Source organism: Haliaeetus albicilla, chromosome 8 (genome assembly GCF_947461875.1).
Source record: "Haliaeetus albicilla chromosome 8, bHalAlb1.1, whole genome shotgun sequence".
In the NCBI taxonomy this organism is placed as follows: domain Eukaryota; kingdom Metazoa; phylum Chordata; class Aves; order Accipitriformes; family Accipitridae; genus Haliaeetus; species Haliaeetus albicilla.
The window spans coordinates 14,319,201-14,343,079 of record NC_091490.1 but is presented as its reverse complement, the minus strand read 5'-3'; the positions used below and the strand labels follow the sequence as shown (position 1 = coordinate 14,343,079).

Below are 23,879 nucleotides of genomic sequence, written 5' to 3'. Positions count from 1 at the left end.
TTATGCCTCAGATTTTTCCAGACGTAGTAAAAATTTCTCTGTGAGCCTATTTAGAGCAAAAGAAAGACTTGGAAACTTTAAGGATCAATGTGAAGTTTCAGGAAAGAAGAAAAGCTTGCGTTTTGAAATGGTCAAGGGTGGTTCTGTGATTCTTTTCTGAAGTTCGGGTCACTGTTTCCCTGTTCATAAAGGCCAGACTGAGATGGGGCAAGGAGTGCCGGGACTACAGGATAGCAGCCACGGCTACCACAGGCCAACTGGCGAGGAAGCCGGCTGTGCAGCTGAAGGTGCAATGGGGAAATCTTCCATCCTGGATAAAAAAGACAAGCACAGCGTATGTAATTTGTTCTTTCTTAAATTGTTAATTTGCCTTTCTTACACTAGTTGGCTTTATAAAAACACTGAAAATTTTTCAACCCAAACATGTTTGGGGGTATTTTTGGATGGAAAACACAAGTTCAATGGCACAAAAGTATTTTGTGAATCTGTTCTACTTTCTCCACGTTTCATATTAAAAGATATCCCCCAAATATTTAAAAACTTGACAGGCTTAATTTCATTTTCCATATTAAATGATTTGATATTTCAGTTCAAAATGCCTTTTTTTTTCTGAAACGCTCTTCTATTCCGTCTCAAAAAATACCCAGTTAAAATGAGCAAAATAAAACCAATGTGTTTCCTCTGGATAAACCATTTAATTTGATCTAAAGTATTATTTCTTTGACTTTTCAGTTCTTCCTGATTTTTCAGAACTGCCACTAGTCCTCATCCTCCCATGACTGCTTTTGCTCACCTACCTGAGTTGTTTGTCACATCTTGTTTATATCTAGATTCATGCAATACGTTCCTGGTGCAGCACTCATGTTGGGCTTCTCAGAAGCAGATCAGAGAAATCCATCTCATGAATTCATAGTAAGGGTAGCTGCAACATCTCCACGAACAATTGATACAGTAATTAAAGCTCCTGGGGTACGTGTCAATTTTTATTTTCGTTTTCCTTACCTTGAATGGATTTTCAACTAATAACATTTTGATACTAAATGTAAAGGGAAAAAAAAGCAAAACGTTCCCCTTTAGAGAAGGTGCTATATACCTGACTAAATTACATGGGTCTTGAAATACATACCAGAGTACTCTTGATTTTTTGCTGCTTTGGTGCAATAAGTTGAATATCAGACTGTAGTCAAATACCTTATTTCCATGCTGAGAACAGCAATTAGGCCCAAATTGTCTCAATTATGACTGCTCTGCACTCACACCTTTATTCATTTTACCCAGTGTGACTAGTTCTGCGGCATGTATAGGGGTCTCTGAGCAGATAATGGAGGCCTTGAGAACATCTCGCCCTCCATTGCAACCATGATCGGCATCTATCTGTGTTGGCACTCAAGTCCCACATCTGCAGCAACCATGCTTGATGAGACAGGTCCATCAGGTTATGACAGCCACAAATACAACTCTGCCTTAACCAAACTGCAGTAGTTAGTTACACTCTCAGAGCAGTTTGCACAGGCTGGTTCTGAAGAATCCCACTGATTAATTGGTCCTTGTCCACCAAATCCCTATGCACTGCTCTGAAAAATTTCCCCTATGGATCTCTGGCAAATTAATAACAGCTAGCTATTCATACACAGAGAAATTAGTGTGTCTTTAACCTTCCATGGTGCTTCAGTATTGCAGGGTCTTTAATGTATGATAATGAAGGAGTAGGCACACTAGGCATTAATTTGATTCTCTTGGTAAATGTAATTTGTAGCTACAGCGAGGCATCTTACCCCAATGTTCATCATGCCAGTTTTCAGCTTGTAATGGATGCTGTTCACTTTTCCAGACACATCCATCAACTTACTCAGTTACTTAACTTGTTACCTTATTTTTTAAGAAATTACTTAATTATCACTTAAACTTCATCTATGTCAGTTGCTTTCCAATGTCCTTAACAATTTCTCAAAAAGTCAAGAAAAGTGACTAGAAGAGAAGACAGTGATTGCTCACAAAAGCTTAAGGTTTGGGTGCATCCTGGGGAGACTAACACAAATGCAGTTATATAAATACATCTTCAAGACATTTTTTTCCAAGAGTCTTTTTTTTGTTTGCAGTCATATCTTGAGCAATATGGTTCAATTTATCTTAATGTATTTTCATTTCTGCTTTTTCAGGTAACACTTTACTATCAGGCACTCCGAATACCATTCACCCTGCCCTTAGGCCCATCTCCAACTTACAAGACTCGAGATATCACTGCCTGGAATTTATTTCCTGAAATAGCTTCACAAATAGCACAAGAAGATCAATGTAAATATTACTTATATGCTTGTCTCATGAATAAGCAATGTTTGCAGATCCGTCCTCTGCCATGACTGGGCCTTGCCTTTCCTTGTAGTGGTCTTATGGGGAAGTATAGCATCTCTAACCCCGCTTCCTCAACAGCTCATTCCTTCACTTAGAAGCATGTTTGCTGGCAAGTGAAAGAAGGGACTTCAAACTGATGTAAATATTCAGAGTTCAGGAATCCCTCCTATCTGCAAGGACTAGAGGTTGTCTTTTGCCCCGTCTAAGAAGGTGCCGTCTCTGCATTGAGAGGCATCAGATGGTGGGTACAAGACAGATCATGTATTTTCTGGTCTCTTTATTTTCTTCAAAAAAGAGTCATGTGAGTCTTAGCTGGTTGGTGCCTAGCACTTCTGTGGGCAATGTGAACTACTTTTTATAATGGTTAGTTACTATTTTTAGTTTCTCAAGAATTTGGTACATTTTAGTCCTTGTTAGCTTGAGTTTTGTGTTTAGCATGTAATTAAAATCAATATTAGTATAGTCTGTATCTGGTAGTTATTCTGTAGTTCTATCCTGTCCTTACAGACTCTGGCAGCATTGAAAGCTTCTGCCAAGGAGATGATGAAGTTTCTTTCCTGTTTGCTGGGTAGTTCGATCCCATAGAGGTGGCTTTCAATACTTTGCAGCAACACGTGTGCTGTTGCCACATCTGCCGTTTCTTTTCTGGTTTTGTTTTGCAGCCACATGTGAAGTCAGAGAGGGAGATTTCAAAACATTTGATCACTTGAGCCGTACATATTCTTTCAATAAAAACTGCAACCTGATAGTGGTCCAAGACTGTACTGAACACCCAAAATTCATCATTACTACAAGAAAGGTTGATCCTCAGTCTTCCTCAAGAGAGGTTCACATAAATACAACCTCAGCGTAAGTGTGGTTTATCCTGAGGTTTCAGGAATTAGGTATAAAGTTTCAGGGAATTAGTTGGGGGATGGGAGACGTCTAGCTCTAGGTGAAACTGGTTTGCAATCAGATATTTGGGGAAACACAGGATTTCCACAAGGAATCCTCATCCGAGACTCTTTGGCTTAGTTGCTCTTGTCTTCAAGGCACCATTGTCTGATAAGATGCTCATTAAGTCCCCACTCGGTCTTTTCTTTAAATGGTGAATCTCAAAACCTAAAGTCTCAATGAATTTTGGACTTTGGAGAGAAAACAGAACATTCATTCATTCATTCAAAATTCAGATCTTCAAATTGGTTCTTTCCTAGCTTTGGTCACAAATATCTCTACTTTTCACATTTTAAATTATCCACTAGTTTCTTCTTTTTCTTTCTTTCTTTTTCTGAAGGAACATCACAATCTGTCCTGCCGCAAATTCATCTCTCCTTGTAGCATGCAATGAAGAACCAGTTCTATCACACAGTGGAGTTTCTGAGTATGAAAAAGGTAAGCTGTGATACCCAATTTTCCAGGACTGACCTGGAAAGTAAATACCTTCAAGATGTTTTTATAAATTCCACAGAAAAATCTCTATGTAAAGAAAACACAAGCGGGATTAATTCAAAGAAAAACTAGAGACTTTACTTTCTTAAGATTTATATTGACTTATGTTCCTCTGTCCTATAGTATATACATTCTTACTTTCCTCCAGCATAACTGACAGGTAAATAAAGCCCTTTCTTATATATATGGTATATACAGGTTGGTGATTGTTTAGAAAAATTTCTTGTTATAGTCACAGTTAGATGCTTTGGTTCAGATATTTAGCTGGAGCACCACGAATGTCCTTATCATTTTGAGACTTAGCAGACTGAATACGAAAGTCAATTCCAAAATAGGAAACAGCAGTAGGGTATTTTTACAAATGAAGAGATCATTTCTTCTATTTTTGCTTTCTCTCTCCACCAAAAAAAAAGAAATATTCCAACTATAGCAGTAAAATAACCATTGTGAAGGAAAATGCATTATGATGTATTTTGTGCTACTCAGTTTCTCCATTAATTTGAAATTAAGCAGATCACCTTATGATTCACTATCTTTTTACAGACAATGTTAAAATTTATAAAAATGGAAAAACAGTTAGTGTGGAAGTTCCAACACACGGACTGAAGAATGTGACTTTTGATGGTGTGATCCTTAAGGTATTGGGCTTACTTTCAAGGTTACTACTTTCTTTCTCTTTAGTACCTTGGCAGTGTAACAGACCAACACTTCAGTATTCACTACAAAGATGTGCTATTTTATAGGTTACCGTAGCTTCGTGGATGAGAGGAAAGACCTGTGGAGTTTGTGGAAATAATGACAGAGAAAAGCACAATGAACTCCTAATGCCAAATCATAAGCTGGCACACAGCTGTTCTGCTTTTGTTCATTCATGGATATTGCTAGAAGAAACCTGCTCTGGTGGTGAGTAGCTCTGAAAACACTTTATGCTTGGGGAGAATATGATTTCACTTTTCCTCTGCCAATAGCGAGAAAATATTTTTTTTAAAAGCATCAGATATCTTTTACTTAGAAAAGACAATAGCGATATATATCCATTTTAACTTCATTAACCACTGACTGTTTAAAACACTGCCTGTGCATATAGGGAATATATACCACAGCAGAAGTCTTTGTCTCATGTGCAGTTCAATGTTAAATAATTGATTCTACTATAATTTCTTACACTGAGGAGCTTTTTTTTCTTGGAGAGACAAAATTAGGCCTAATCTTGCTCCCACTGAAAAAAGTGTGATTTTCACCACTGAATCAAAGCCATTTCAGCTGTTGTCTGCAGCCTTAATTTACTCAAACAAGTTGCAGACTATGAATGCAGTGTCAGATCTTAAGTTTATGTAAATTTTCAGAGTGCACAACAAAGTTTCATTTTTGTTCTGCACCATCTGAGGGTGCAATCTCAGGGAAATATTTAGAAATACTGCTAAAGTAATAGAGCTTCCTCTCACATGTAGCTGGAAAAATAATGATGGCCTCCCATAACATCAATACAGTTTTGTTTTGTAGGTCTCCATTTACCTTGGATCTGAGATAACTTTATTGAAGTTAATGGTTGTTTTCTCCTTGACTTCAGTGGCAGCAGAATTGTACTTATCTGTGTGTCAGGAAACAGAGTCATAGCTGGGATCCTGTTAAGTTACATTATACCTTTCTAGTGAGATAATTGCCGCATTATAAAAATCATCCAATACAAAAATTATCCTTGATGTTATTATATAAATGCTGCCTTTTTTTTTTATCCATTCACTACAGTTGACATTTTTCCTAATGCAATGAAGTAGCCATTGTGCTTCCAGTATCTATTCTTAATAGCTTTCAGACATGAGAGGTTATTTTCTGTGTATTATGTAGTTCTAAAAAAACTGGGTATACACGATTCCATTTGGGTTATATTGTGCAATTAGATTTTTAAAATAGCTCCCCTTTCAGACTCTTTCCTCTAACCCCCAACTTATTATCATCCTATCTCGATAACCTCACTACTGTGAAAATGGTTTGTCAGGCACCTGTGTTTTAATAAAAGCTGAAGAGAAAATACGGACCTTTATTATTGCAAGGATCGATTGGGATTTATTTCTACAATTTTAACTACCTTTCCTTTTCCTCTTAGGGTGCAAGCTGCAGCGCAGTTATGTGAAGCTGAATCGAAAGCCTACTATTGACGGAGAGGAATCTACGTGCTACTCTGTTGACCCAGTACTGAAATGTATGAAAGACTGTACTCCAATCGAAAAAACTTCAGTTAAGGTTGGCTTCCACTGTTTCCCAAGAGGTACGATATTTTTCTCTCTCTGTGTCACGTACTGTAGGAGCTCTGTCAGAGCACTCAAAAGAACAAAACACAGCACAGCCACGCACAGACCTGTATTGCTCTGGCTCCTCTCTGAGCTGCTGTTTTTAATCCCATTAGTATTTGCTATAACCACTGACAGTACTGGCCAGCTAAAAGCTAGTTTAGATGATGGCAGGTAGCATCATCTGAGAAAAACATTTGAGGTGGTAAAAGGGGCAGCAGTGATCGATAAAATTTTTTTCACATTTTCAGGATCTCCATAAAGTTGAGATAAACAACAGTGAGTCCTTTTATGCACATTACAGCCTGCAATTTTGTGAAGACCAGGGCAAGCCGGGCAGTTGAAAGTCAGTCAAGTAGTGTGACATGACTGCTGTGATTAGACTGCCATGCTATGCCACTGTGCAATACATCAGCAAAAAACCACATTGCTGAAATGTTCTCTAGATTGTTCCAAAAAAAGGTTTGTTTTTGAAGGTATTTTATACACACACAATCATGCCCCAGATTTTTAAAAATACTGGGCCTTTTTCTCCTTTCACTTATACCAATTTGTCATGGATGTGATGCATTGTCTAACACAGGTTCACACTGAAGTTATATAAGCATGAGAGGAGAATCCAGCCTGGAACATAGAGATATTTCTGGTGCATTCCTTCCTAAATCTTTTAATGAGTTACACGGTACATATATACCTTAGAGGGAAACCTACCATTAGGGAGTATCTACTGAAGTGGTCTGTTCTCCGTGTTAACCATTGTTGGCCAAAACCATTGTTAGCTGGGATAATCCAGTGTAGTTTCGCTGAAGCCAATGGACCCGTGTTGAATAATACTGGAGAGGAACAGAGTATTTTATGTCTGATTTTAAACAACATCCTATGTAGAACTTTGCACTTTGCTCATGTTATTAATATCTGCAACAAGTATCTGTCTATAATAGTCAACCATCTACAACAGCCTATTCAACAAGTAGCACAGAGAGAGTGCTAATAGTTTTCTGATGGCTCCCTGAGATGTGAATAGATGCATCCTTTTATGAAAAGAAAAACCCACCCTCAACAAAAAAACCTTCCAAAATCTTGTCATATCCATGTTTCACAGATTTCTTTTGTGTGTCCAAGTCTGTATCTCTGAAATGTCACCACCCCAGGCCACTCACAGCCTCAGAATATTAGGCTATAATAAAGCTGTCTCATTCTCTCACAAAAATGTGTGAGAAAAGAGGAAAATCAGAAAAAAAGATATGTTAGTTGTCACAGCCAGTGCTGCTTTTACAGCAACTGCTGGCTTCTCTGGTTCATTTACTGAACCAGAGACTGGGAAGACTGCTAGCAGCACTCCTAATCAAGGGCTTTTTTATTTATTTTTCCTGAGGAGAAGGAGGAGGAGGGGAAAAAGGAGGAGGAGGAGGAGGAGGAGGAGGAGGAGGAGGAGGAAGGGAAAAGATGCCATTTATGTTTTTTTAGCAAGACAATTGCTTTTCCTCAGGCTAAGGATCAATAGGAATACAAGGCCAGCCCTTAAAAACTGTTCTTTTTCTTTCTCTGTTCGATGACTTGGAGAAGAAGCAGAAACAAAATTCTCATCTTTCTCAAGCTGAGAACATGTATTTGCATACACTGAACAAAGACCCTTTCTCAGCTCTTTGTATGAGAAGTCAGATCTGACAGTCTGCTGTTTCAGAAGAGAGGGACCCCATCACTGTCACCAGTGGAGCAAGGATATAATGAAGTACAAGGATGCACAATTTTCCCTGTTGTCCTCAAATCAGTGAGACTGTAGTCTTAGGATCTTGACTGAGGCAGATGTCACTCCAAGTTTAAGTGCACATAGTGGTTCACATTTCAAACAGGCCACAAGCCCTACCCATAGGGGTTGTGGTTACTCAGCCATGATCCAGTTTGCCGAGGGATACACTTCCTACACGGATATGAATGTGATCAGACCCACAGTGTGTCCAAGAGTAAGAGACATAACAAGCATTAATGTACATAAAAAACAGAACTCAGACATTTTATAGCATTTCTCATTTCACAGCTTGAACATATTAAATATTTTGAAAAAGCATCTCCAGCACCTTTCTGGGAAATATTTATTATCCTGTTTGTTATGCAAAACCTGTGCTTTGGGTTGGACAGTAATTTAGCCAAAGAGAATGTTAGCATTTCAGGTGATAAGTGACCGATACAACCTGAACGCATACAGTGCTCTCCAGATTTCCCCGTGATGAGAGGTGGCATGTTATAAATGTATTGTCCAACTGAGGGATAAAACAAATGGAGGTAAAATTATGAAAGCTTTACCCATTCTCATTACACAAACTTAATCTGAATGGATGTCCTAATATTCTTCCAGATGCAATGATAAACCTCCAACTACCTAAGAATATTTATTGGGAGGATGAATATCATTATTCCTTTTAGATTATTTCAGCATTAAGGGATATGGCTTATTCAAGCTGCTGTTGATAAAGCAGTGTGGTAAGGTTAATACTGCAACTGACAATGCTCTGCCAGATTTCACAATATATGGGAAACTTTAATTAGAAGTTTATGAACCTCTGAAAATTCTCCGAAGGGCTTATCCTTCAGAATGAACTTCGACAAATAGTCAGCTGAAATACACAGTGATATGCAGCACTAACATAAAAAGAGATTGCTGATGTGTATTGGTATGTGGTGGTCTTACATAGACAGTGGCTACCTCCAGCACTTTTACAGCTGCCTGCCTGTTGTCTTTGTGCTTCATGAAATGTTATTCATTTTGGTTTTAGGGAAGTATTATAGTAATTATATCATGGATGAAAATCCTGCTCCAAGTCAATGAGTCAGTAAGATGTCAGTTGTGGGGGCAGGATTTCATTCTTTACTTGATGAGGGAGTTGGCAGCCATCAAAACAGTGTTTCCTTGAAATGTGTTAATTTGCTTGATGGTAGTTAACAATGGCTTTGCTCTTCTGACAGATACTGCTGTAAGCCTGCTGGAATGGCAGAGAAGCAGCGACAAGAAATCTGCGTCTGAGGATGTTGTGGAGTCTGTGGATGCTGACATTGATTGTACCTGCACTGGCGACTGTAGTTAAGCTAAATGCTTTAGTGTTGTGCTATAGACATACTATACAAATAATTGAATAGCTGGAAAGATAAGAAGGGAATGTAATAGCTGTAGTAAAATATTTAAAAATGTGCTTGAAGAAAATAAGCCTACTGCACTGCATCCAAAGTCAAAAGCATTAAGTACAGTCTGCACTGCTTAATAAATATGTTGTTCATTAAATAAGTATTCATGTGGTCTCTCTATTTTTCCCTATCAACAAAACAATCAGACCAACTATAATATTATCCAGAAATTCTGCTTCCTTTTATCTGAAATATAATTACAGCTGTCCTCTCTTAAAATTATGTTCAGTAGGTGATGAAAGGAAAACATCATTACAGCTACTGCTAACATTCCATTGTGCAAAGAATTTCGTATTTAGCATACTAAAGACACAGTAAGCATTTGTTTTCTTTTATGTTTTCTGGTAAAGAGCAAAGTCTGTTCTTGGAACCATTCTGCAAAAAAATACATTTTACTCCCAGCAAGACCATTAGCCTTAGTACATTCTACAAAGGAATGAATTGGACTGCTAAACTCCCACTGTAGCTTTCTAGAGAGCTATAGTGTGTGGCACAGTCCCCATTTTCATTTAAATTTCAATGGATGTGCTGTTGCTTCATGAGCTAAAGGTATGAATAGGAACTTTTTTTTGGTTTACCATCTCTTATTGTATATCTATGAAAATGATGCCTTCAAAAACTTCAGGGAACAATAATACATCAGGTAGCATTCCAAATACTCCAAAAAAAGTAGTATATAGAAAAATATGGAAGATCAATAGCATCATAAAGCTAAAATAAAGTACAAGCAGGACAGTTAGACTGTGTTTAACCAGTGAAGTGTCAATCTGCTAGCTTTCACTGGGCCTATGCAGAAAGGCAATTCCCTCCTAGCCCAGGAGACCAGGAATAGGTGGCACCTTCAAACCCCAAGCAACAGTACAGTATCTCTTCACCTCATACATGAATCAGCCATGCAGTGAGCCGTGATACATTTTCCATAACAGGCTATAGCAGCCAGCATGCCCTTCCAGAGAACCCTTAAGCATGGGCAAGGTACTGCTGAACCCAAATGCTGCCAGGAAACTGTCTTTAAAGAAAATACTTTTCTTTCTAACTAAAAACTGAGCTATCAGAGAGACGATTGAAGACTAAATAGCTGAACAATTACAGAATAACATTTCTCAGTAATTTTCTTTCAAGAGCAGAAACATGAGTAACATATAGTACTCCTTTCACTCTCTCTCAAGTTGCAGCTTGCTACCAACTTGAAGTTAGAAAAGATCGGGTTCTTTCTCAGTGTACTGCACTTCATTACTTCCAGAAGAAAGTAAGTCATTATGAGTTTGTTCAAACCAGGGCTCAGTAGGCTGAGCCTGGTGCATACCCTGTGGCAAACATGTTTGCCTCTGCCCCTAAGCCTCTCTCCCGGGAATAACGTACAGAGGGCAAAAAGGGGTTACCTGCCTCCTTCCCTTCACCCAGCCTTAATGTAGTCCGTATGCTGTATTTGAGAACCTTCATGTGTAGCGGGTCTATATGCAGATAGCCAGAGCTCTATTCAACAGCTGTTTTTCATGCAAGTATGTTCAAACTAAGACCAGTAACATGAGTTCTTGCACTGTGTTTTTATTCGCAATAAAGCATTCACAAATTCCCTGCACAAAAGCTGTGTTTTGCTAACTCGTCAGAAGTACTATACTGCAAAAAGGATAGCCCCAAACAAGAAGGGAGATGAAGACTATTGCATTCCATTTTCCTTTAAAAATCACACTAATATTACACCTGGAGAGCCCTTTTTTTCCTGGTATTGTTCTCACGGTGGCTTATGCGATATTTGCCATTGACTTTCGTAGGATCAGACTGTCATCTTTAATCCAACACCTTTATCTTTAATCCACTTGTTTACAAAAGAGAAACTTTCACCAGTCAACCACTTCAGATAAGACAAAGGTAGTAGTGAGAGAAGAAAAAAGGAACTTTCATGCTCAACTACTAGAACAGGAATTTAGTAATAGCAAAGAGCCATTAGTAAGAGAAGTAATTCTGCTCGCAGTAAAACACAGTCATCTACACAGAAGCATGACACTAATTAACAATGATCAAGCTGGGATGTACAGTACAAAAAATACAAGCAGCTCATAAAGGCAAATGCCTTCTCCCAGAAACAATTTACAGATTGTTAAAGTCATTGGAAAAAACTTGAAGGCAGAGATTGATCAGCAGTCCTAAATTAGTTTATTCTACAATGGCGATATATAATAATAATAATAATGGGTACTGTACAGTGTTAAAAAACGATAAGCGTGCCAGGTCAGGCCTGAGCCTGCTGAAGCCCCGCTTTGGATCCTGCACCAACAAGAAGGCACCTCCAGCGCCCCAAGTAAGGGGAGCCACCAGAACAGCTCCACGTCTCTTGCTGCTAAATTGTCATGCCTGGAAAAAGGTATCCTGCCCACGCTAAAACCACACACATATGCTTTTCCCTCAGCAGAAGCTCCTCTGTTAGCACTTTCCACTGGCTGTGGTGTTCGCAGGCAATAACGCTCCCAACAGCAAGGAGCTGCATGCGATGGCTTGAGCCCAAAAGTCCTAAAGAAACTCCTAGCTCACGCACTATCCCAGACACAAGGAAAGAAAGGCGAAAATGCCCCACAGTGCCAGAGCACTCACCATCACCCTACCAGTAACACAGCCCGGGCTGGGGCGCAGGCTCAGCCAGAGGGGAAAGCAGCCGCCAGCAAAACCCAGGCCCAGTCCTGCCACTGCTCTGCTCAGGGCAGGGTGAGACACCGCTCTTCGAATTTCCATTTCCAAGGGGCAGCGTTCCTTGCTGTCCCATTCCTGTTTGTTAGTGGCCTCTTGCTGAGGCAGCTGAATGCCTTTGACTGACCGAAAGACTCCACTGATGTTGCAGCTGTAGAATCTAAATATAATGAAAGTTAGTAAAGCCTGAGGTTGGCAGTGGGCACGGCAAAGCAAAACACTTAGAACCAGCTCATTTTGCCAAAGAAATTAAGAGCATTAGCAGTACAAGTGTAAAAAAAGCTCTTCTGGAGTTTCTAATGCACCACACAGGCATTTCCAACCCATCTGGGAGGGTATCTGCAGTCCAGATTTAAACCTCATTTGGAAACCATCCTGTCCTATCTTATAAAACAAACCAAAGTTATATAGCCTACCGAGTATTAAAATGTGTACTTCACAGTCTGAGCTTTTATGCACTCTACTTTTCATTCCTAGTGCTTCTCAGTTATATGAATTAATGAACTCTGGGCTTTACTGTAGTAATCAAGGAATATGACCTTGCAATTATAGTACTCCAGTATTGTTTAAAAAAATGAGTGTCAGAAAAAAGATGCAGGCCTAAGCATAGGCCAGGCTTGAGTCCTAATCTTGCCTTTGCAGCTCTGTAATGCAGTTTTGCATGAGGCTGGGGATTTCTGTGCTTCATTTTCTGCATCAGAAGGATACGACTACTTACCTACTTGATGGAGTCAGAAATGCTTATGAATTTATAGTCCCGTATGTCTTTTGCAAGTTCTTCAGTGATTCTAGAGATGAAAAGTAAATTTTTCCACTAGATCTCCTAACCACATGAGTATATTTTATTGCTAAGTTGAAGGTTTTCATTTTCAGATTCATCCAACTGTAAAATAACTATACATTTGGAAAAAATCAAAACAATGTACTTAATTTGTTCACGGTCAGCTTTGGTTAAACCTTAGTGGATTATTCATAAAAGCCTAGAATTGGATCCTGCTATTACAGTGGGATAGGCACAAGGCTGTTGGAGACACAGTCTTTTGTATCCTAGGCAAAGACAACAAACCTTTTGTCCATCAGACCTGGCTCTTTTGATTCACTAATTTTAAATGACACAGTGACTCTCAGGAAAGCATGGTCATTCTGCTCCAAAGAAAGGAGCTGCAGTGTGATAGGAAAGGACAAAACCGTTAATATCAGACCCCTCCTGGAAATAAAATGCCTGCTCCGCAGCATGAGCATTAACAAAAAATAACGTGTACAATTCTAACCCCACTGAAGTCAATGGTTAAACTCAACAGAGATAGGCTTTTACTCAGTATGTTTGAATGAGTTATTAAACGAACTTTAGTTGTCCCTAAAAATAAATGTACTGTGTGGATCTAAGTGCAGCTGATGAATGAGAAACCTCGGGAATCTAACAAATACAGTAGTTAGGGCTAAAACCAGAGACAGCACAGGAGGTTGCAGAAGAGAGTAGCTATTAGTAGCCATCTGAGCTTTATGCTGAATCTCAAGGTCTCTCATGCCATCTACTGGCTTTTTTGTTTACTAACAACGGTTTAAATCTTTTTCCTCCAGGTTTATTTATAGGTCTGATACATTCCAGGCAGTTTTATATAAATCCTAATCAAGGTTTGGGGTGGGTTTTTTTCCCTCTAACCTCCACACTTGATTACTATGTGTTTTTTTCCTGTAAGTACATTACAATTCTGTACCTTTCTGAACACCATTTCACATTGTCTCTGGAGGAAAAAGACATTGCCTAAGACATTCTCATTTCTGTTATTGCTGGATAGGCAGTAATTACATTGCAAGCAGGGCTGGAAGAACAGTTTACTAAGAAAATCCAAAGCTGTTTGAAAATAGCACTTACGGTTCTTCCTCAATCAGTTTGAGAAGGTTGTTATTTTGGTACCTGAAAATGCTTTAATGTACAAAAAAAAATCTGGTTTTTTCCCTCTTTTTTCCCTTGCAGTTCACTTAGCTGTAATTCACAGTGAACACTTACATGTCCTAATATTATTAAGTTTACTTTCAGATGGGTTTTGGGAAGCAGGAATTACATAGAGATAGCTCTGATGACAGCACTTCCCTTCATTATCTGTAGCCTGTTTCTCCCTGATGTCCCAGTTTCCCCTCCCTATTTATCTGTGTCCACTGGCCTCTTCAGCTTCTCTCAGCAGGACAAACGCAGACACCTCAGCGCACCTTCACCCAGCTCCCGGGGGAAGCAGGCAGCCCTGCAGCTGTGCACCGTGCCCCATCTAGAAGCTATTCGGGCAGCTTCAAAATTCACTTTGCACCCCACGTTAGAACATCAGCCTGCTGAAGCTTTTGGAGCTTCACAAACTTGCTGTCTCTCTTCTCACTGTGCTTTTCTTCTGCCGTATCTTTCATTCATCTACGATTATAAACAGGCTAAGGGCCGTGAGTGACACAGTAGTTGTTGTAAAGGCGGGTTGTTGGTGTTAGGCAAGGTTGGAGTTCAGGGCCCAGGAGGAGTTTGAACAGCCAAGACCTCTATGGATTATCCTGGACTACTCCAATTGCTATCTGCATAATAGAGGCAAAATTAAATCAAAATCTTTACAGTAGCAGCTAACTGGGATTCATCAGGTTGTGCATACTATTAGTCCAAGTAAACGTGGGTCCTCTTACTGCACAGCCACGTTCTCCATCATCTTTAATGCATTTTGCCTTTAGGTAAATTGTGAGTGCTTTGGAGAAAAATACTAATTGGAGACTTGCACCATCAAGTCCCCGAGTCCTGCACGAACTCTGCAAGGGTCACTATAACAAATACAGTGCTAAACTAGGGTGCTGAAATAACAGTCCTCAGGCTTTTGCCACGTCTTTGTTTTGTATCGCTAGGAAAATGGATCACAGTCTCTTTTCATTCTGAAGCTTCAGGGCACTTTCATGACTCTTGAAATCTTCTCATAGGTAATGAAATGACTTTCAAAATATAGTAAGTGGTGACAAATGCATGAAATGTTGTGACTAGCTCCCCTCAAACCTATCCCCATTATTTTTTTACATTATTTCCTCCATGCATCGTCTTAACCTTTGCAAGTAGAAATGCAACATTCTTTATAGACATTCTATGAAATAATATTGAAGTCCCTTGTTTAATAGTGGTCATATCTGTCTCTCATGCGGTTGAGAATTTATCTAGCTAGAGCTGTTTTGATGCTTTGTTTTCTTGCCAGCTGATAAAAAGATAATTATAGCAAAAGAAATAGAGCCAAGAATTGGGGCTGAATAAGCTAACATGCTAGAATTCTGCTTAGATTCCTGCTTATGTGGTCAAAACAAAACTATTAATATTGAAGACCTGTTCATGACCGTGAGACTTGGGGGATGATATACAGATTAGATTCACCATGGGCATAAGAGATTGATGCAGGCTCAGGCTGGGGCTAGAACTGGCAGTCAAATATTTATCTCACCGTGACACTAACTTGCCTACATTACTTCAGACTCAATGCAGATACATTGGTATCTCTGAATGGTGTTTCACCTTTGTGAAATGTGCCTATACCACTTCCATTTGATACTAACTTGGACATCTCTACACCCTGAGTCATAGTGCCCCCATTGTCTCTGACACTGCGATTCGCTGTATTACAAGACCTGGCTTTTTTGACCTCTGTCTGAAGCCAGAGTGCAATCTTCTCCCCAGAGTGATGTACTAAATTCTGTATATTGAGGAGAGTTAAGCACTTCAGGTGGGATCTAAGGTATCTTCCCCCTCCAGCCTGATAGATACCTAGACTATTCAATAGGAAATGCTGAAGAGGTCATCATACACATCCCATTTCCCAGGCCCCTGGGCTCCCTGGGAACAGGTTTCCATACCTGAAATCATTGTCTCAGTTCTGGCAGCTACATTGCCCCTTCTGAAACACAGCTGGGGGATGATGGGGGGAGGGAGAAATCTCACATCTCAGGTGACTGTTCAACCCATTAAACCATTGTATGAAAAGAGGTGGGAACCACAGCTGTATCATTGAATGAACATAATCACAGATCCTGTGCTTTTGTGGGGCTCACCGAGAGAGATTAAGGGGTGTAGAGGGAAGAACATCTTGTGTGAGGCTTTTCGTGTCTTACGTGTGACAAGAGGCTGAGCCCAATGGCTTTTCCAGCACTTCTGAGTGGAGGCAAGGCTGTTCTTCAGGGTGCTGGAGAGCTGCACAGATGGTGAAAATTAGGCAACAATAGACTCTGCTATTTAAAGTATAGAAGGGAGTATTAAGGATTTCAGCCTTGAGTATGAGCACCTACATTGCATCTAAGTCTGTTACTTTGTGAAGCTAGGCATCAGTCTCCACAACGCTAAAACTTCACATTGGAAAATCCTGATGCAACCAAACTGAAATGCTCCAGAGGAATTAATTGGTGACCTTGCCTGACAGACCAAAATAAACCTGGCAGGCAGGTTGCCCCCTTTGCCAAGTCCTCAGATCCCCAGCTGCAGCCATACGGATTACACAGCTTCCCGGGCCGGGTAAGGTTGCCAGCTCCGAGTCCAGCAACCAGCCAGCTCCCCGCGCTGCCTCCTGCCTTCGCCTTGGCTCTGCAGGCTCCTAAGCGTGCCCAGGGCCAGCTGGTTAGCACCAGGCAGACAGGGAACCTGGCACTTCCCCCACCTCTTGGCCAGCTGGTGGATCGACAAAATGGATTGCTCCACTCATGAGAAATGCTGGGATGCCGACGTCCCCCTCCTGCGCAGACAGAGACAGAATGTGACAGCCCGAAACTCCCCTGAAATGCAGCTCCTTTTGCAGCACGTACAGGCTGCTCTCTGCCCCAATTTTGCCACTCATGCGGGGGACAGAAGAGCTTTTCGGGTGTGGTGTGATGAGGTTATTTAATTTATATTTGTGAAAGGATCTGGAGCCCAAAGCACTAATTTTTTGTACATCATTTGGCATCCAATTCTAGCTTTTTCTTGGTGGCTAGGCACAGACTACCTGAGTTAAAGGTCAAGGTTTAGGTTACCGGCACAGGCAAAGTTCTGTGCTTTGTGTGCCGCTCAGTCCTACCAAATCTGCAGCTTTACATGAACAAACATCAACAGAGAGAATCCTGGCCTGGCCAAGGCAGAGTCATAGCTCAGACTATAGTATTGATTTATAACACATAAATATAAATAAAGTAAATATAAATGCAAATGCAAATTCAAATGCCAATATAAATATAAATAAGAAGGATTTCTCATTTCTTTCAAAGCCTCCACCACCAACTCTAAGGCTAAATCCTTTATGGTACAAACATTTGAATGCTACCATCACTCACCTGCTGCATGTTTTCAGGATGGCACTGAAGAGTGGCTGAAATGTTTAAGTTTTTGCTCCTCTTGAACTCTTGCCTTATCGTTAGCATCCTTTTGGACAACAATTCTTCCTTAAAAGTCTCACATTAAAGGGTTTTTTCAATGATTTATAGATGCAACTGACTTGTTTTGAGATTAGGTGATCAGGACTGTATGCATGAACTGCCTCATATATAATGGCAATATAAATATGTTCTGTAACTGTGTCCACCCCTTCACCATTGCTCCAGACATCAAGTCCCCTTTTAACTGCAGCTCCATATCAAGCATAAGAGACAAGAATTGCACTGCCACAACAGCTTTCAGCTGCATAACCTCTGAAAACCTCTGTGCTGTAGAAAACATTAGATTTTCACCACTGCTAGCTGTAAATGTATGTTTAGCCAAGCTGCCAAAACACATATTTTAGCTTGGGAAGACCTTCATCCAATAAGGGTCTCATTACACTTCCACCATTCTGCAAGCACTTCATCCTAAGACAATCAATATGGTAAAAACAGTACTTTTTTAAAATTAATGGCCTCAAGTCAGTGGGTGTTTAGAATACACATGAAGTGGGATGACCCAGGGTCAGTCCCCTCAGGAAGATGCCTGATAATTTCCATATTACATCATCCTTGAATTTCAGTCATTTCCGCAATAGTTGCACTAACAACGCTGAAATCATTGAACCTCACCATTTTGTCCACATCAACATGCACTCCAGAAAAAGAAAAAACAAAAGTTTCTTCTGCTGCAGAAATGTTGGTAGCTCTTTTAAAACAGTATATGAGAAATAAAATACGTGGCTTAGTCTGCCATACTATTCCAATGACTCAAGTCTGAAAACTGCAATAATTTTTCTGAATGACAGACTGAGAGGTTGCTTACTTGGTTATCACACAGCAATTTCACAGCTACTGCGTTTCATTACCCCCTTCCCTCCCCAAAAGATTTCCTTCGTATGAAAAGGCCTTTCCTACTTGAAGTTCTTCTCTTTGCCTGAATTGTTCATTATGCTGTTTGTAGGGCTTATTTTTCCCTCGTTAAGCAGAAAGCAGGGTTGTAATGAAGGTGCTATGAAATCAAGTGTGTCTCAACAAGCTGAACAGATTCCTACAGCAAACTCCCAGGAAACCTAACTGGCAGCCCCCTCCACTCCTACCAGCTGCTGCTGCCTTTATCTTCTAGATAAGAGACTTGGTGATCTCCTCTACTTGCCTTTGGGGGAATGGAGCAGCGGGAAAGCAGGCTTACTCCCACTTCACCCTGACCTCTAGGTGGGAAGAAGCCTTCCCTGTACAGTTATATGCTCATATATAGAGAGGCTGATAAATAGACCGAACCGTAAGTCAAACAGCAGTGTTGAATAAAATCCATTAGCTACGCTCTCTGTAGCTCTCTCGCCCTTTCTGCCTGGCTCCTGGGGGTCCGTCCTTTGCAAACTCGCTGCCACTAGAGGGCAAACGTGACCAAGGCATTTAACAAAAGAAATCTCTCTACGTTAACATACAATCAATTTTAATTATGTCTTTTTATGTGAGAAGAAGCCTCTTTGTCTAACTGTACCTTCAGAAAAGATACGTTAACGGTATCTTTTGCCAGACGCACCAAGATCAGACACACTAAAAGTATTCACAGTTCCAACTGTGCCAAAACACATTGCCACTTCATTACATGGGGCTCTCAAAAATTGTATAAATATGCCAGTCAAACACTCGTCACTAATATTCAGGTAAAAGTCTGGTATACACCTTGGTATGACTCAAACCAATACAACTGAAAACAAACTAGATGTGGTTCACCTTATGCAAAAGAATTATTTTGAAAAATATATTCACAGTAAGCAGTCGGAAGGTTTCCGGAAAACTGTTGAGACCCCGCTCTGCGAATCTGCTATTAAAGGAGGAGGTGATACAATGAAACATCTAGACGGACTCCCTCTGCAAGGCACTTGCCTGGCTTTCATCTCATTCTGAATAAGCACATTGGCAGTTCAAGTCTCGTTCAATAGCTCTTTATAACGGCTTCAGGGTCTGTTTCTGGAGTTAGTCATTATCACATAATATGGGCATTTAGCTATTCGGTGTTACAGAAGGTAACATACAGAAAGGTAAGACACAGAAGGTAGTTTCTAGTGTAACGAAGTGAAAGGAGGAAAGTAAAGAACACACACAATGCTTAGGGAATAACTCAAGGTGCCATTTAATCTACGAGGAGGAAATAATATTTTTTTGATAATTCCCTGAAAGGTTTGTGCAGGTGATTTTCCTAATGGAAAGAAATGATAGGTTTGGAAAGATCCTGCAGTCATACAAGCCTGCAGAATTGGTATCAAGCCTCAGAAGCTGGTGAGTCTGTTCTCCCCTTAACGTAAGCAAGGCCATGTTTTTCTTCAAAGGGAGGTCCAGCTTCATAACTGCAATGAGATGCAATTCCGCTATGTCTCTGGAGTTGCATCTGCCTCTGGTAACAGTAAGTGTGACCCCCCAGCGTCAGGATTTTATAAAGATTAGCCTAGCAAGCACATAAAATATCAAAAGCTATGGGAAATTTTCAGCATTTTCCTTCAGCTCCTCAGAAGGGAAGTTGTCAAAGTAGCTGTCTGCTAAACATATCATCTGCCTTACTATAGAAAGAAGGATGTCAACACTGCATGTCAAATCCAACCCTGAGATATATTTTTTAATGGGCAGGATCTGACTTAGACAGATCCCAAATCTCTCTGCAATTACCTGCATCTGTAGGAAAGGCACAAAAGGATTTATCTTAAAGAGCTCTCAAACTATTTTCCAGTCTTGCTTTTTGTGACAGAAGCAAAGTAAAAATCTTAGGAAAATATTTTCAAAGGCATTGTTTGAGGAGATTGCAAGTTTTAGTTGTTCGCGTGCCTTCATGCAATAGTGCCGCTTAGGTGCGGTTTGGCCAATGACCGTTTGCTCTCAGCCACCACCTCTCCTGTGGGTCTGGTGACCTTTCCCCCATGAGCTCCAGCCCTCTGTCAGCACCCAGACACCATGACAATGGTGGCTTTCAGGAAAGAGACTGCTCAGAAGTGGGCTAATGCCACCAGAACTATTCATCTACTACTACAGCCTATTACTTTCAGAAAAAGTGTTTGGGATGATGCAATGTGAACAGAAATGACTGTCTAACTCTACACCCTTCCTTAGCCAGGGACCCTTCAAACATAGGAAGGGAGGGCACAGAAATACAAGCACATTAAGAGAAAGCTGGACACTTTCAAGGTATTTCAGCTTAACCAGTGTAATGTATTGAGTACGCTGGCGGTCCCCTGACACGGCCATCAAGGGACATGCCATGGCAGTGGGAACAGACAGCACTTCCTGGAAGGGGTGCTATCCAGGGGGGCCTTGACAGGCTTGAGAGGCGGGCCTGTGCGAGCCTCAGGAACTTCAACAAGGCCAAGGGCAAGGTCCTGCACATGGGTCGGGGCAATCCCAAGCACAAATACAGGCTGGGCAGTAAGTGGGTTGAGAGCAGCCCCACGGAGAAGAACTTGGCGGCGTTGGTTGATGAGAAGCTCAACATGACCCAGCAATGTGCCAACTGTATCCTGGGCTGCATCAAAAGAAGCGTGACGAGCAGGTCGAGGGAGGTGATTCTCCCCTCTCCTCCGCTCTCGTGAGACCCCAACTGGAACACTGCGTTCAGCTCTGGGGCCCCCAACATAAGAAGGACATGGACCTGTTGGAGCAAGTTCAGAGGAGGGCCATGAAGATGATCAGAGGACCGGAGCACCTCTCCTGTGAAGACAGGCTGAGAGACTTGGTGTTATTCAGCCTGGAGAAGAGAAGGCTCCGGGGAGACCTTAGAGCACCCTGCCAGTACCTAAAGGGAGCCCACAAGAAAGCCAGAGAGGGACTTTTTACAAGGGCATGTAGGGATAGGACAAGGGGTAATGGTCTTAAGCTGAAAGAGCGTGGATTTAGATTAGATGTAAGGAAGACATTCTTGACTATGAGGGTGCTGAGGCAGTGGACCAGGTTGCCCAGAGAGTTTGTGGCTGCCCCATCCCTGGAAGTGTTCAAGGCCAGGTTGGATGGGGCTTTGAGCAACATGGTCTAGTGGAAGGTGTCCCTGCCCATGGCAGGGGGGGTGGAACTAGATGATCTTTGAGGTCCCTTCCAAGCCAAACCATTCTATGATTCTATAATTCCTGAAGCCAATGTTCACATGGGTGCAAGAGGCAAATTAATTCATTCCTGGCAACATGACTATCATCTTTTCCCTGCTAGTCTTTATTCCTGCTCAAAGCCTATTTCAAAGAAAAACAGTAATGTGACCTAAAGCCTAAACTCTGCTACAAGAGCTCTAGCTTCCAGGAGCCCTTTCCACAGCTAAAGGGAAGACATGTCAGCCAGGTATGAGAGTCACCATGTTTCATAGCTGGTTTCTGAGGTTCATTTTTCACATCCCACTGCAGATGGTCATTTCAGAGCTGTATCCAGCCAATATAACTAATCAATTACGCTGTATTAGCCTAAGAGCAGGTCTACAGATGCAAATCACTAATGATGGCACTTTAGAATTATGACATCTGTTCCTTTACATCCTTTTTTTGTGTGTGTGTCATTTTTACACCTACACAAGGTATGTACAGAGCCCTAATGTGTCTTTTTACAAAAACTTCGTGGATGTTCATAGACTGAAAAAAAAGGAGAAACAAGCCTTTACAGTTAAAGGATTTTCTTTTGCCTTTGTGACTAACCTTTGTTCTCTCCTTTCATTAAGCATACAAAAATGTGCTTTGGTGGGGCAGGGAAGTAAAACTCTGGACAGGTTTCACAAGTGCCCCTATGGATTCTTAGGCGACACACCGAGGAACTGTTCATAGTTAAGCCAGCAGTGTGCAAGTATTAGGGTATGAGACAGGACATTGGCTGCTTAGCCAGCACACCTCAGTTCCTTCCTTTCTCCTTCCTTCCCTACTTAGACACAAGAATTTAAAAAAAAAAAAAAAAAAAAAAAAGTGAGTGAGTATTGTAGATGGTGATTGTCTTAAACTGTATGAACAAGATTTCCTCCGCTCTAGGGGAATTCTCAGCTGGGTGGGTAAACTCCTGCCATTCTGGATTGGGATGGATGCAGCAAGTCATCCTAGCCATTACTTTTCCTAAGTCTCTGGTATCTTTCTCTGCTATCATCAGCCAATTTATTCTTTAAGGGCTATGTATAATTTCAGCATATCTTAAATTTTTGGAAGGGGAAAAAAGACTTTGTCATGTCACATGAATTATGTTTTCGGAGTATGGTGGTCCCTAATGGGACAAAAGTGTGACAGAAATGGAGTACTGCTGCATTCTGCTTCTCAGCTGATGTGCTTGCGTACATGGCCTGAGCACCTTCCTCAAAAGAAGGAAATGTTTTCTTCGTTCTAGAGGAAAGGATGCTCTGGTGGCAAACAAATGGGCAACCTTCTAGTAACTGCTCCCCAGGCAGCCTCTCTGCAATTGCTTCTGGTTGAAGACAGCACAAGAATTCAGTTTTTCACAGAGGCATTAGGTAGAAAAGCTTTAATTATTAAAAGAGTGTGAATTAAGCAGATACTGTGCTGCACCTACAGTGCCTTGGTGAGAAGGCGCTCTGTAAACAGAATTATTATTTCATCAACACAGTAGACTCCTCACTTAATGGCTCACTAACTGGGCCAGAGATGAGATTCGATGTGAAGAAATCAATGACTCAGAGCAAGAGATTCAGCAAATATGAAACACCTAGTGCTTAGCTCTTAGGATTGCATATTGTCTCCTGTGGAAGCAACTCGTATCATGCAGGGAGAAAATAACACTCCTGCTGCTGCGTCCAACTGTATCCATAGGAGATAAGACTGAACTGGTGCTTGCTAGCACTGGACTCCCATACTTCAGGGGTTTTTTATTTGCTTTTTGGTGTTCTCTTTCTGTGCTATAGCCGCTAAATAAATAAGCATTGCTACTTCATATTTCCAAAATGGACTTTTTTTTTTTTTTTTTTTTTTTTTTGTAATTCCTGACATCAAAGTCAGTATTTCTTAGTAGTGGTAGCCTTATTTTGGTGTCCACCAGATGTATACATCAATCAGGATGACTCTGCTGCACCGCAGAGCAGAAGCACCAAAGGGTATCCTGCAAAATTAAATGGTGAGAATAATAAAGTCCTTCACAATTCCTCTCTGTTCTAACCATTATAACAACTCGAGAGAGCAGAGAAGATACTTTCAACATGTGGCTATAGGTGCATGACTCTTCTTCAGACAGCTGGCTAGAGGGTAAATGGCAAGAGCAGTAAGTATCTATCTCTCCTCCCAGGGAGTGAGCATGATTCATGGATGAAGAATACTTTATTTTCCTACTCACCAGCACACTGAGGTTTTACTGTGAAATTACTTCTTAAGTGTTCCCCTTCTCTTCAGTGCTAATTTAGGGATATAAAATTCACCACACTGGCTCACTTTTCATTGAAGCGATTTCAGCTTCTCTTCCAGATTCTCAGGGAAAATCTCAGCTTTACATTCATCAGCTCCTAATGCAAAATGGCAAATCTGACTCTGCAGAGAAAGGTTCCTGGTGTAGTGGGGAGTATCAACGCGAAGGGGGAGAGGCAAGTTAATTTGCAGGGAA

The 23,879-nt window shown here is 40.9% G+C and overlaps 1 protein-coding gene across 1 annotated transcript in view; it reads left to right on the top strand.

Moving 5' to 3' along the window:
* Positions 1 to 9,154, top strand: part of LOC104316149 (vitellogenin-1-like) — a 43,293-nt gene extending 34,139 nt beyond the window's left edge. The window contains exons 29-37 of the mRNA XM_069789045.1: positions 192 to 334; positions 831 to 969; positions 2,160 to 2,295; positions 3,015 to 3,201; positions 3,626 to 3,723; positions 4,324 to 4,418; positions 4,524 to 4,683; positions 5,888 to 6,049; positions 9,036 to 9,154. Of these exons, the coding sequence (XP_069645146.1) occupies positions 192 to 334; positions 831 to 969; positions 2,160 to 2,295; positions 3,015 to 3,201; positions 3,626 to 3,723; positions 4,324 to 4,418; positions 4,524 to 4,683; positions 5,888 to 6,049; positions 9,036 to 9,154 (1,239 nt within the window). The remainder of the gene's footprint in view (positions 1 to 191; positions 335 to 830; positions 970 to 2,159; positions 2,296 to 3,014; positions 3,202 to 3,625; positions 3,724 to 4,323; positions 4,419 to 4,523; positions 4,684 to 5,887; positions 6,050 to 9,035) is intronic.
* Positions 9,155 to 23,879: the final 14,725 nt, after the last annotated feature.